The 14,528-nt window shown below is 40.7% G+C and overlaps 1 protein-coding gene across 2 annotated transcripts in view; it reads right to left on the bottom strand.

Annotated features, from left to right (window-relative positions):
* Window positions 1-3,823: 3,823 nt before the first annotated feature.
* ccdc93 (CCC complex scaffolding subunit CCDC93) overlaps window positions 3,824-14,528 on the bottom strand; it is a 19,413-nt gene continuing 8,708 nt past the window's right edge. For both annotated transcript variants that reach the window (XM_023417653.2, XM_023417654.2), the window contains 16 exons: window positions 13,946-13,982; window positions 13,592-13,690; window positions 13,405-13,455; window positions 11,922-12,008; window positions 11,039-11,155; window positions 10,533-10,595; window positions 10,231-10,304; window positions 9,043-9,124; window positions 8,826-8,900; window positions 8,164-8,235; window positions 6,866-6,974; window positions 6,418-6,500; window positions 6,164-6,201; window positions 5,949-6,033; window positions 5,567-5,680; window positions 3,824-4,615 (listed from right to left, as the gene is read on the bottom strand). In XM_023417653.2, the coding sequence (XP_023273421.2) occupies window positions 4,559-4,615; window positions 5,567-5,680; window positions 5,949-6,033; window positions 6,164-6,201; window positions 6,418-6,500; window positions 6,866-6,974; window positions 8,164-8,235; window positions 8,826-8,900; window positions 9,043-9,124; window positions 10,231-10,304; window positions 10,533-10,595; window positions 11,039-11,155; window positions 11,922-12,008; window positions 13,405-13,455; window positions 13,592-13,690; window positions 13,946-13,982 (1,243 nt within the window). In that variant the 3' untranslated portion in view covers window positions 3,824-4,558. The remainder of the gene's footprint in view (window positions 4,616-5,566; window positions 5,681-5,948; window positions 6,034-6,163; window positions 6,202-6,417; window positions 6,501-6,865; window positions 6,975-8,163; window positions 8,236-8,825; window positions 8,901-9,042; window positions 9,125-10,230; window positions 10,305-10,532; window positions 10,596-11,038; window positions 11,156-11,921; window positions 12,009-13,404; window positions 13,456-13,591; window positions 13,691-13,945; window positions 13,983-14,528) is intronic.

The raw sequence follows: 14,528 nt of genomic DNA, 5'->3' as shown, positions 1-14,528 counted from the left end.
TTGGTGAGATGTGTATAAGACAACCTTGTGTCCATGGTCAACGCTGAGGCCTTTTGAAAAGCAAAGGCTGTTGCTGCCAATCCCTGATAACATGGTAGCAGGTCTGATCCAGTGTTATCCAGTGCTGTAGTAGGCTAATGGCTGTTTACCTGTCTAACTGTGGGGGAGCAATTAACCCCTTATCTCCACACAGAGTTCTGCCCAGATATTCAACTTCTTTTTGACAAAATTTAAGTTTATCTTTGCTGACTTCATGTCCTCCTTTTGCTAGAGCTGTTAGCACTGCAATTGAGTCTTTTTCACACTGTTGTTTGGTGGGAATACTAATCAACAAACCATCCATGTACTGGATCATAGTACTTGGAACGTCTAAGTGTTGCAGATCTTGAGCAAGCACACTGTTAAAAATTGATGGGCTTTCTACATAGCCCTGTGCTAGGTGCATGTATTGCTGTCCTTGATAAGTGAATGCAAAAAGGTGTTGTGAATCTAGATTCAGTGGCACACTGAAAAAGGCTGAACATAGGTCAATAACTGTATACCAGCGTGCATCAGATGGAACATTTGAGAGCAGCGTATGGGGGTCTGGAACCACAGGTCTCTCAGCATCAACAATGGAATTGATAGCTCTAAGGTCATGCACTAATCGATAATCATTACAGTGTGGCTTCCTAATTGGAAAAATAGGAGTATTGCAGGGGCTATTTGTTTTTACCAAAACCCCTGCCTCCATCGGGCCCTGAATTGTGTGTTAGCGTCTTCCTCCTTCTGTTTTTCCTTTCTATAGGTTTCCAAATGGTGCACAACATGCTCAGAGACCAGTCCATTTTCATGAGGCCCACAACATTCTCCAAACGCTTTTGCACTTCTTGTGGCATGGCTTTCTTTGCCATTACTTTGAACAAAGCTTCTGTGATGTTAGTGATGTTCCAGGCACTTCCTGTTTCATCTCTCCATTTTTGTTGAAACGCATGTAGGAACTTTGATGGACATTCGCCGTCTTTCAGTGTTTCTCCATCCAATTTAAAAGGGGTCCATCTTTTCAGGATACTACCTTCTCAACTGGGCCCACACTATGGCGCGGTGTCCACCAAAACCCACACTGTCTGCTTTATTTCTATCCACCACCAATGGCAGGTCTGCTGCATTAAAGATGTCTTCTGTGTTTTCCTGCTTTATGCATAAGCAGAGCCTTAATACCACCTAGTGCTAGCGTTACTCCCTCTGTGCTTTCTTCCAGTGCAGTTCCAACCATATCCATGAATGACCATGGCACATACTGGGTCTGTCCCTGTGCCTTAGTTATTATGGGGCACTTGAGTTTAGCTTCATCTTGTTCTTGTTTGTCCTCTTGCTCCTCTTCTTCCCTTCTGTTTCTGGCCATTGTTTTGCAGGGATTTTCTCCTCCCATTCGTCTTCCACTTCTCAAGTGCATGGGTGATGGTTCTGACATTTCTCTTATATGGTGTGTTTGGCGGTCTATTAAATTTGACAGTTTTCCTTGAACACTGTCTAATCGTTGACTTGTTTCAGAGGGGGATTCTTCTGATATCATGACACGTGGTTTCCATCTGTGTCTCTTGTGCTGTCCTTAGAATATCATTTACAGTTTGGCTCCTTTCCAATCTGCTTCCAGGTCTATATTGTCCACGTTCTTGGTGTTTCCCTGTTTCCTGTTGTACTCTTGTTTGGGTTACTGTCATTACTAGTTGACCTTTGACCTCTTTTCAGTTGTTGCATTTTGTTTTCCCTGAATGCATAGTCCTCTACATCCTCATTCTCTGACACCTCAGCTCGTTCCACCACTTGCTGCTATTTTCTTCTTTCTCATCTGTCTCCCTCTGACCTTTCTTCTTCGTCTTGGGATGTATCTCCTTCAGACTCATCATCCTCAGTTTCTGTCATTATTTCTTCTTGTTTGTCTTTAACTCTTCTGGCCTGCTTGTTCATTCCATGTCACTGTGAACTTCCCCTGCAGCTCACCTTTTATTTTCTGTTTCTCATTTTCCTGTTGTGAGAATATGGTGTTGGTCTGCCAGGCCATGGTGGGGCAGTAGGCTGCTGTTCTTGTTTTTTCATTTTTTCCTTCTCACTCTTCTCCTCCTGTTTCTCTTCATCTTTTAACAACCTCACCACATTTGACCTGGTACACCACTATTTGAACACACATTCTCTCTAATCTGTGAATAAACCACACTATTGTTTTCTGTGTGTCTGTATAAGGCTGATATTCCCCCTACTTCACGGCTTATCTCACTCGGAGGCTTATAGTGATAACCACATCAACCCCTCCAAAAGGTTAGAAGCCAGGACAATACACCCATTTAGCAGCATTTGATCAAACTCATTCACTCTTTCTACTCCATGATGAGACATAGTACACATATTACACTTTAGACACACATTGAACATACTTGCATTCCACTATGTTCACCAGTGGCTTTAATCTATTCACAGTTTTAGTAGCATTAGACTTGGTGACTGTATTTAAATTTGAACCTTTTTCATGCTTTATGTCTCATTCATTTTACAATAATTTTGACTAGGTTCTTTGGAGAAGAGACATTCTGATTTACCTTGCCTGGGCGGAGACCTGTACTCAGACACAATCAGAATCTGCAGAAATGAAAAAGGCTCTGCTTACCTCTGAGTTTTTTGTGGCCACTGACGGTCTGAGATGCAGGCTGATCCTCCCAGGCAGGGGTCCTCAGGCTTCTGTCTCTCCTGGCTGGCTCGCCAATTTATGTTGGAGAAAAAAGTCCATGTCCAGGCCAGAGTCTAATTCTAGACCTCTTCACCAACACTTAACAAAACTGAACTTTTACTTAGTCAAAAAAAGACTCAAAAAGAAGACACTGGAGATGGTCAGAGTCCAATGCAATAGAAGGTATTCTTTGCATTCTTCTTAACTAAAGTGAAATCAGATCCGCAATCATATATAGTTAAGTCATCCCTCCTTAGGTGGGTTCTCCACATATTGTCTAAAGCAAACCTATCAACGCCAGGGGAACAATGATGTCCAGCCCCGCGTGCAATTTCCCCAAACCAGGCATGCCAGGGCATAGTGCTGGTGCCAGGTGTCCATAAGTCTCCTCTCTATCCCCAACCTGGGCCTTGCTACGGCTGCTTCTCCAACACCATTGCTCCCAGGGCCTTTCAGACCATTTAAAAAAAATGATTCCCTCCAGGTTCCATTCTACAACAAACTTACCTTCAATGCATAGTATATTTTAGTGAAAATTTACTACAAGTCTGGCAGTAGCAGTGTCACAATTCAGGAGTCTCATCCTTCAGGGTCACAACGGCAAGACCATTTCAAAGGCTCCTTCAAATGTGTCCTTCTTTTCCCGGACCAAGAAGGCTCCAACAGATGGATCCTTCATGGTCTAGCCTGTCCCAAGATTTACTGCACACCAGTAATGAAAATAATATGGCACTGACACTGACAGAGAGCCATAGGGATACACTGTTAAATGTAGGTACTGGGTTTCAGCTAAGGTCAACAGCTAACAGCACAACTGTTAAAACCTCAGGTGTTTGTGAAAAAAAGTTATGTGTTGTCAAGGTTATGACAGTAGTTATTTGTCTGTGTGGAACACACCTTCCAGGACTTTCCAGGACTGATGGGAATTATGGGTACTACGTTGGAGCAGATGTCTATGATAGCTTGTTCATGCAGCAGAAGATTTGGATGCTTTGGTGACACAGGATGTTTCCTTCAGTCATCATGTGACTTCTGACAACAGCTTGTGATAGGACGCTGTCTTCAATCAGCACACAGAGTGTGACAGGACACATCCTCACTGATAACACCAGACATGTGAACTGTTCACAGGCTCATTTATTCACTGTGTGCTGGACGTACATGGTAATTGGATGGAGACAAATATAAGACATGAAGTGAGCTCAACCTTCAGAGGCACATAAGAAAATAACTTTACATACAAAGAGACATTTAGAGCTGCACCTTCATACATCAGCCAGGAATTCAGTTAAGAAGACCATCATGTAACATGAGTAAACACACCACATGTTAAAGCACTGGTACTGGGTATGAGACCTTCCTCTCTGCAGCCTATTTTATTATCAACATAAAAGACAATGTGTGTTTCCTACAGTGAGAGCAGGTGACTACAGCTTTAAGGTGGAAATGTTAGTTATGATTGAATCTGATGTTCAACAGTCCCAAGTTGTTAGATTATTAAACAACTTGTCATGATTTAGAGGATTGTTACGAGGCTCTTACACATTCTAATTCAACACTGTTTTGAGAAGAATTAAAGCCTCGATGTGACTGAACATAAAGGCGTTTGTGTTTTTCAGTTAGCTGGATTTGGCACAAGGTCATGTTCATGTTCATGTTATAATGTAAATAAAATGTCCAGGACTCTTCTCACAGGGTTTAAGATGAAATCTTGACTGCTGGTTTAAAACCAGATCAGTCGTAAGGAAGAACAATGAAATAGAGTGAGTAAAATTGAAAATATAGTGATCAGTTAATTCATATAGACGACATGTTGTTTCCAGAGTAAACTGTTTACCAGCAGGAGTGTCAGGGCTAAGACGCTCCTTTAGCTCTCAGCTTGGACAGCAGCATTTCATTCTTCCGACACTCCTGGAGAAAGGAAAAACATTAGGTCATTATCATGATCATCAGTCACCAAGGCCAACAGATCCATGTTATGATACACCTTTACTCTCATCAGTTAACCAATCATTTCTGACGACATTGTAACTTGATTTTTTTATGTCTTAATATCTGCCACTGGTGTTTCCATACATCGGCCTGTCTGATATCCAACCGCTTTGATCACACACATGTATCAGTGTTGGTGTGTACGGCAGCTGATTAGTGACAAGAAGCTGCAGGACAGAAATGACACAGATGTGTTTTTGTCTCCATTTCAGTGTGTCCTGCAGAGAGCACTAACAGCTGTAACTGTCCCACTCAGGACATAATCCTGGTCCCAGTTTTGCAGGGATCCCAGTGTTTGTTCATGTTACAAGTTTCTGTTAAAGCAATATCTAACCATGTGTGGTGATCTGATTTCTGGTCTTTAAACTACAATCAGAACAAATGGCATCAGTAACCGAAATGTGTGTATTCTTAAAAATACTTTAGTTTTTTAAAACCTTTTTCAACCTTTGCAAACTTTTGGAACTTTCTGGTCATTTTGGCAGACTCCTTTTATGCTGATCCTACAAATTAGGAATAATTGTCCAGATTATTAAGTACACCTAGCTAAAACCACTGGAGTCTGATTCAGCAGCCTGGAATTAAATTCTCATGTTGAAAGTTATAATGTTCTGTTTTTTTTTTTGTTCATTGGCTTTTATGGTCATTTTAGAGGCCGTAGTTTGTGTTATTGTGTTACAATGAGGTGTTTTTAATATTTTGTAACAATGAGGGAACCTGGTACAGTCAGTTAATCAGTCTATACTCAATGGTTGTATGCTTCTTCTATTCTAACTGTGTTCTCTAAAAGTCTGACTTTAAACTGCTTCCTATCAACACCTCTCAGCTGTCAGGTAACTTCATCCACAACTAATGAAGGTGTTAGGTCACCTCTTTAAAGTCCTTGACGGTTTTGAAGTAGAGCCTCCTCTTGTCGAGCAGCTCCAGGTATTCATCGTTCAGCTGATCTCTCCTCATCTTGTTCTCCTGCTTCTTCTTCTCCATCTGGAAAAGTAAACAGTTATCAAAGGTGTTGTAGCAGCTTCTGTTGTAAAGCTGGAATGACTGTTGAATGGACTCAGCCTCTGAATAATTCTGCTCGATGAGGCTGTGACACCTGACTCATCGTTTGATCTCTCTCAGTTTGACTTGTGCTCAGCAGTGTCACCATGTGCCCAGATCTCAGCAGGTAACACAGTGAGGACAGTTTGATCATAACCACAAAAGAAATGGTCAAACGTATGAAAATAAACTGCAACAGAGTAAGTTGTACCTTGATGCGGCTCTGTTTGATTCCTTCCACTATTTGCTCCATCTGCCTGAGGAACTGCTCCTTGGCTGCTACAGATGACATGGCCCTGGACAACAGCACAGGAAATCACTGACGGACCAGGTGAAAACACACCTGTAGTCTCTACTGTATTATCACAGCATACACCTCAGTGGGTCACAACACAAACATAAACAGGTCAGCACATGTACACTTACTGCTGGAAGTTGTCGTGAATGGAGTTCAGCAGATTCACCTACAGAGGTAAAAGCACATGTTCTGATCATTAACATTAACAATGTACTGATGTAACTGTTTGTAACCTTAACTGTCTGCTGTGACTTTCACCTTCAGTTTGTTTATTAACTGTATCAATATTTAAACTGTTTTGCTAAAACTAGACAAGTTTAAATTGAAAGCCACATTTTAACTTTGCAGAATTCCTGTCTGTCTGTCTGCTGTGGTCACTCACCTCCTTCTCCAGATAAACCTTCTTGTCGTCCAAAGTGTTGTACAGAGTGAAAAACTGCTTGGTCTCTTTGTGTGTGGCAGAAACTGAAATGAGAAGACACAGAATGAGCAGAGATTGTCTTTGTACCTGGTTTGTTGGAGATATTTGTTGTCAGTCATTTCTGATTGGACAATGCCACAGTGAGAGTGCTTACATGTTCACTAGTATCCTGGTTATGTTTTCTGAATGTACACAGCTTATCTTGGTTTCAGAAATATGGATATCTACCTGGATTACTCCTACAGAATCATCTTAGAGAGACTCAGATGGTGAGATATCCATGTTCCATGTGAAGATCACATGCTGAATATAATCAAAAACAGGATAAGGCTCAAAGTCAGGACCCAAGTGCTCATGTAAACACACTCAGTGTTCTTCAAGCACAAACTCTGATTGGAACAGAGCCCACCTTGGCTGTAAAGTTCAATGAATCTCTTCTGGTACTGGGTCAACTCGGCCCGGCTCGGGACCTCATCGATCTTCCTGTGCAGGATGGCGATTTCACGGTTCCGGCGAGCCTGAACAGAGAGAGGGGGGAGTCCTGAGTGATCCAGCTGGAGGAGCACTGAGGGTATTCATGACTCTTATCTTCCTTTACATGACTAATGGAATAACACATGTGCTGCTAGTTTTCCTGGAGTCCAGTATCTGAACTGACCCAGGTAACTGGTTTCTGGAAATACTGGAAACTTTCTCTTAAATCAACATTATGTCCATTGTAATGGAGGTTTCTCCCAGAGGTCGACTACTGAACCAGTGTAAGTAGTAAATGCAGTAGGTTTAAGTCTAATCAGCGGTGGAGGAGGTCATCACCCTAACTGTTTAAATTCGGAATAATTTGAGGATTTAGCTTCTTTTCTAATGTAAAATGATTTTCTTCTGGTTTTGGACTGTTGGGCAGAATAAATACAAGACATCTGAAGACGTCACCTTTGGCTCTCAGAATGTGTGATGGGCACTAGTGAAAGTCCTTCTTTAAAAATGTTACTTAAACCTGTATTATTTTATTATTATTATGTATATCTGTGGGCTGGAAAATAAGCTGTAAACAGACCTTTGACATGTTGAGTTTATGGTGTTGACCCTAACCCTAACCCTACTGTTAAAATCCAGCTACAGCAGAGAAGCCCTGACTGACAGCGTGAGAGGATCTAATCTTTCTCAGGTACTGTGATATTATAAAACCGGCCTGGTTTTACTGGAGGGAGAACCCTACGAGAACCCCAGTGGGGGTTGTGGCAGACAAAGCGCTGGTTTTGGTCTGAGAGGCCGGTGGTCTAGTGTGGCATCCAGTGGCAGTGACGGTGGTGTACAGAACCTTTAAGTATCAAAAGTAAAGTTACTCATTATGCTGAATGCTCACAGTGCTGTGCTATACATTTTATTTCAGACTATTATTACTGAGGAATTATCATGTGAGGAGCATTAGAAGTTGAAATAATTGAACTATTTACAAACAGCTCTGTAGATTCATCTTCAATAATGCATCATATTTTATGTGTTGTGTATAAAATCTTAACCCCAGTAACAACTGCTGTCAGATGCAAGAAGTGAAATAAATTTCAATATTTCCCTTTGAAATGTGGTGGGGTACAGGTTTAAATATATATCAATTTATATAATATATGGTAGTGTGTTATCTACTGCTGTGACCTCACTGCCTCTCAGAGATCATTTCCATTTAATCGTGTTGTAAGAAGTCATTACCATGAGCAGACGGATCTTCTGTAGTTTCTCTCTGTCTGTGTCGTACTGTTTCTCGATCAGCTGGTTCCTCTCCTGAGAAAAGAGACAGAGAAGGAGGAGGAGGTGGAGGAGGATGAGTGCATTTAAAACAAAGTGATGTGACTGTTGGGTCATTCTCAGGGAGGGAAGACGACCCACAATCTTGAGTGTATTTTATACTGTATTAGATGGATGCTAAGACATAAAATGGGTTAGACAATGAATATAGACTATAATTCCAAATAGATTAAGTGCTGAATCTTCATACCCCTTTAGTTTTGTTCTTGTGTTTCAGCCTCATGACGAAATCATTTAAATTAATTTTTACCCTCAATGATCTACACTCAATTCCAAATAATGACAAAATGAAAACAGAAGACTGGCTGAAGAGGCTGTAATCACTGCCAAAGCTGCTTCAACTAAGTCAAACTGTCTGAATTCTTATGTCAATTTGATATGTCAGTTTATCCTTTTAAATACATTTGCAAAACATTTCTAAAATTCTGTTTTCACCATGTGATTATGTTGCGTTGAGTGTAGACTGATTAGGGGGAATGAATTTAATGATTTCAGAATAAGGCTGCAACATAACAACATGAGAAACAGTGAAGAGTCTGAAGACTTCCTGAATGAAGTGTATGTACCGTCTCCTCCTCTGTATCCTGTCCTGATGCCATCTTCAGCTCCTCAATGCTCTGCTGCAGGCGGCTCATCTCCTCCTGGACACAACATCCCACAGTAAAGAGAACATTAACAACAACTCACTGTCACACAGGATTTACAATCTCACTCTCTACTCATACACTGTACCCCCACACACACACACACACACACCCACACGGTGTGTGTTGATGTACTCACTCTGCAGTGTGTGCGGAACTCCTGCTCCTGCTGCTTCAGGTTGTCATTCATTGTCACCAGAGCTCTCAGCTTCTCCAACAAGCTGTTCGACAGAACAAAACTCTCCCATCAGTCAAAGGTCACGTGTTTCCAGTGTCCAGGAGCAACAGTGAGGGCAGAACTCTCTGTTTTCTCAAATTTGGATGATTTGACTTCATTCAGTAAAATGGCAGCAGGCAAATGTATTATTCATCCATCTTGCCAGACTGCGAACTATAGAGTGCTACAGGGATGATGTATTTTTGTAGGCCAACTCGAAGGTTAGCATGACCCTGGTTCACAAAAAGTCAATGGGATATTTCCACTGACTTTGTTATAATGGACATTTTTGCCCATCAATGTATACTCAATAATCCATTTTCTCAATGTAAGAATTAAACCTAAAACACAGTAAAGAGTTTAAACACTGATGGGGTCTGAAGACTTTCTGAAGCCACTCTGGGTGATGTTATTCTCATCAGTGTCATTAAGAAGAAACGATCCTTCATATTAAGTGAGAACCATCTGTGGTGTTCACACTGTACCTGTGATATGTTTAGAAATGAATAATTATATTTATGGCAGAATGAAACCAACACGTCACAAACCTCTGCATGTGTGTCAGCAGCTGGGCAGGTGTTAAAGGTTTACTACACTGTACTGGGACAGAGCCTATGGTTCCTGTCAGGTGCTACTACAGGCCAGTAAAGGTCTCACTGCTAAACTGACAAACACAAAGAGGCAGCAGAGCTACAGATTTCTCTCAGGTTTTTGATTGTAACTGAAGAAGTTACTAATATTAAACGCCTTTATTTATCCTGCTTATTTATGCTGTCTTTATTACAGTTGGTACACAGACCTGGGGGCTTAAATGTGAGTTCTTCTCTCCTCAATAAAATTAAATAGTATAATGACTTTAATAGATTCATACATATTTTTTCCTGATACCAGGTTGTTCTCCTCTGATACAAATGCCCAAAGCATAATTGCTGTTTTTTTAATCATTGGTTTGTTCGTTGATCTTATGAACTACAGTATATCCAACAGATGTATATGAAGTCACTTATATCTACAGCTACATAGTTGTTTTTTAATTCCTGGGATTTTTTTTTGTAGATCTAAAGTCAGGATGCAGGTTTCATGGGGTGAAGGAGAAATCAGTAGACTCACCCAGTGTCAGCCTGCTTCTCCATCTCCCCTAAAGACTTCAGCTGGTTCTCCAGTTTCTCTGAGAGCTCTGTAGCCTGAGGAGAAACACAAACCCTGTTCTAGATAACTTGTTCACAGAAACTTAGTTCCCTCTTAGGAAACATTCCCAGTGATTTATTTATTATATAATCTCTTACTGTCACTGTTTTCACATAATTCCTGATCATCATTTCATCAATGTTGTTTTTGTTTTTTCACAGCTATGAGTCAGACTGAAGACATCTGTCAGGAAAAAGGTTGTAAATATCTTAGCCCTGTCTTACCTCCATCAGTTTAGCTTTGGCCTCCTCACAGCCGGTCTTCACCTCTGCATGTTTGGCTTGTAGCTGCCAAAACACATATAAAAACGTATTACTGACAGTTATGACATCACCGCTGTAGATCATACGAAACTTCACTTTTTTGATTAAATAAAGACAAGGAGTTTATGTCATGATGGTCCACATTATATCCTGATGGGGGTGGAGCAGTAATTGTAAACCACTGGATTACTTTAATTAGATCAATAACTGACCAACTGTGTAGAGTTCAGACCAGTAGAAGGTTCAGTGTGGTAGGGCTGCATGAAATGCTTATTTTTATTGTTGAAATCAGTTAATCGGTTGATTATTTTGTTGTTTTGTTTGAAGTCCACAAAGGGAATGACACATTGATATTAAACGTATTCTGCCATCAACATGTTTCTTGTGTGTCTTTTCACAGTAAGTGTGGTTGTAACACTGTGTTGACACAGTGGAGAGACAACATGGTGTGAGTGACTGCAGCAGACCTCCTCCAGCTGTTTAGTCTTCTGCTGGATCTGTTTGCTGAGCGAGGCGACAGCCCTGCGGTGCTGCTGCAGCGGGCCGTAGCGCTCTGATCGCTCCTCTGAGGTCAGCTCCGACTGCTGTAAACACATGGGATATATGTTGCAACACAGATATAATAGATATAAAGATATGACACTTATAGAAAAGAAGGTTTTTATCCAGTATAGACTTCTAGAACAGGCTTGGTTTTGTTTTGAAACACCTCTGCAAATGTCAGAAGCAGGAACCAATATACTTTGAATTTATAACCCTCCCTTATGTTTCACCCCATTAACCTGTTGAAACATAAATCGATTCTCTACTGGTGCTCTAGCTGCTTCCCTCTGATCTTGGACAGTAGGAAACTGTTTCTACTGCTACTTTTCTACGTTTTTACTTGTAATTCCATTTTTCCCTTTTTCAGTAATTGTTATGCAAGTATGGGAAAGTGGAACCAGTTGCATCAGTAATCACAGAGAGGGTGTGTTGTTGACTGGAAGAAGAACACAGTTAGTACATGTGGATCACCATTTACACTGTGGATGGGCCAGATTGTGCAAAAATAAACACACTTGAGTATGACTGTACTAGGGACGATGTATGATATCAGTGACATCACTGATAGCTGATGCCTTTGCTAATCTTAAAAGGATATTTAGCTTGTTTAAACATTAACATATTCACTTATTGATGCAATTTCACAAGGTGATGATAGGACAATCTGACTATGGATAAGATCGCTCAACCCTATGCTATACATACATTTGAAGACTGAATTTCGATGCTACACAGAGCGACGTGTCAATTAGCCAGGTACCGGTGCAGAAGCCCGTCAGTGGCTTGTAGGTTTTCTGTATCACTCACCTTCTCAGCGTACTCAGAGGCGATCTGTTTGATCTCCTGAGACTGCAGCCCCACAATCTGACCCACTGCACTCGCCGTCAGCTTCCCCTGCAGGAGGACACATCAGTGATGCAAAAACCTTCAATTACCAGGGCCAAACTTTAAGGTCACAGGTTAAATTCAATAGAGGGTTTAATAACTAACAAATGATTTTTAAAAATGATTTTTAAATAAACACTGGTACCATAGTATTGAGATACATGTTTATATTGTTGCATTGACCAAGACTTAGGTAACACAAGAGAGGAACTGAGGAGATGATCAGGCTCCAGACGTGGAGTGAAAGTAAAGTAAAAAAGTAAAATACTGCTTTCATTTACATATAGACTATGTTTGTTTTTTAAGCCACACTGAGTGGTTAGTCAATGTTTCCTTAGAGTATTTGTATTTACAAATATTAATATATTCAAATTAATTGTGTCATGGTATTTCTGCATATATATATATATATATATAAACGTATCTAGTCTCAGACCGTTGGATCCTATTGTACCTTCTTCACAAAATAAAGTGTTGCTGTCTTGCGAAATTTTCAAGCTCCAGAATTGATTAGTTTTTCCTCGAAAACTGGAGCAGCCTGGGAGGCAGCAAACGGCACAGATATGGAATTAACTGTTTGTGTCTGAAGCAGAACTGGTCTGAGAAGACCTGCATGGACTTGGCTCTGTGGGACATCGGACATGTGCCTGAACTGAAGTGTTCTACCATTGAGGACACGGCTGCCCTTTCTGAGAGGGAACAATGCTAACGCAATGTTAGCTAAGCACACGCCAAACACACAGGCAGCCTGGTGACTTTTCTGTGATGTTTTTATGCACATTACTCAATGTACACTACGATTAAAACGTTACACTTCACTAGGGCCTACAATATGATCATGTCCAGTTCATTCATTTTCAATCCAACTGCAATATCCAGACAAATATAGAATTATCCTACATGTTTCTTCAGTTACTGAAACTTAGTGATTTCTCATTAAAAAAGTAAAATTCAGTCATTTTCATAGTATTGATAAAAAGGAACAAAGAATCCTCACCTTAAAGAAATACATCAAAACACACCTCAGCTCTACTATGTGACCCTGCATACTCACTATACTCTGCAATATTCACCTTAGCATTACTTCTGATTATTGTTTCATAAGATACTGTTTTGCTGTATTTCTTTCATGATGCACAGTTTATGATCCACTGTGTTTTGAGGGAGTGGACCTCAGGAGGAGCATCCGCTGTGGCAGAAGATCATAAATAAACTAATCTCTAAAGACTGAGTTAAAAGTTCATAGCTCTGACAACTGACTGAACAAAACAATCCTGAGACTAGAGAAAACACTGAAGACAGAGGAGCTGTGGGATATTAATATTAATCTAAGATTAGTCTGTAAAGTTAATGTGTTGATACAACTCTAATGAGTCGGCAACAGACAGAGAACAGGTTTGTTTACCTCTTCATTCACCATAGCAGCCATGCTAGTCATCAGGGTTTTGATCCGCATCTAGAGAAAGAAACAGCTGCGTTTTTCAATAAATCTTTACTCTTTCACTGTTTATATTTTTCTTGCATCTCCGTACTTGGATGCATTTCTGTATATATTTGCCCTCCATGTATAACTCAGTACACACAGTGCTCACCTCCTCTGCTGCCTGCAGGTCCTCTTCCTCTGACAGCTCTGCCATCCCAGGAGGAGCCAGCTGAGAGCCATTGGCCTGCAAAGCCTTCCCATCATCTACCTGGAGAACAGAATACAGGATGTGGAAGCTAAAGAAACTGAACAGTACAGAAAGACTTAAATCTAACTTCTTCTCTGCAGATCTTTGTGCTGACAGTGCCAGTGTTTTGGTCTAAACGAGGTACAGGAATCCAGCAGTGTATCTCACTGTACTGTGCTGTACAGGCCGGCTTGTATAATAACTGATGACAGGAAATGAACTTCTCTCTGCAGAGTCACTCTGAGTAACAGAAAACTGTTCTTTATTAACACCTACCTTGTCTTGTTTGGACTGTTTGCTGAATCCATATCGCCTGCAGAAAAACCAAAAGAAAAAACTGCTGTGACATCATAAAGATGAGAAAGTAAAGTAGGCCTAAGCTTCATCTGTCTTCAAATACACCATGCCACATTACACCATCAGCACATCAAATGGCAGAGATCTCAGGGGAGGAATGTCTGATTAAATAAAAAAATACAAAGTGCATCAGAGCAGCACCACATCCATCATGCTGAAAGCACAGTGGAACCTCTTACAGTGATCACAACTGTCTGGGTCAAACTGATTCATATAAGCAGATGATTATAACAGTTTTTTTCCCCTCTCCTTTAGTTCTCATGCAGATTAGAGTCTAATTGACATTTGTATATTTATTACATGAATATGAAGTAATGAAATAAACTGCTTTTCTATTTACTGATTTAAAGATAAATAACATAAAGAGCTCTGCGGTCCTCTGCTGCTCTGAGACCAGTCTGAACAGTCAGAGTGAAACATCACACTCCACTCAGGTAACATACCTGCTGCTGTGAGAGAGGGGACGATAATTACACTGTAAAATTCTGAAAACACCCCCCCC

Source organism: Seriola lalandi, unplaced genomic scaffold, assembly GCF_002814215.2.
Source record: "Seriola lalandi dorsalis isolate HSWRI2012SDOR001 ecotype SW California unplaced genomic scaffold, Sedor1 jcf7180002054576, whole genome shotgun sequence".
In the NCBI taxonomy this organism is placed as follows: Eukaryota; Metazoa; Chordata; class Actinopteri; order Carangiformes; family Carangidae; genus Seriola; species Seriola lalandi.
The sequence above is the reverse complement of the archived record's forward strand: the minus strand, read 5'-3'. Positions and strand labels throughout refer to the sequence as shown.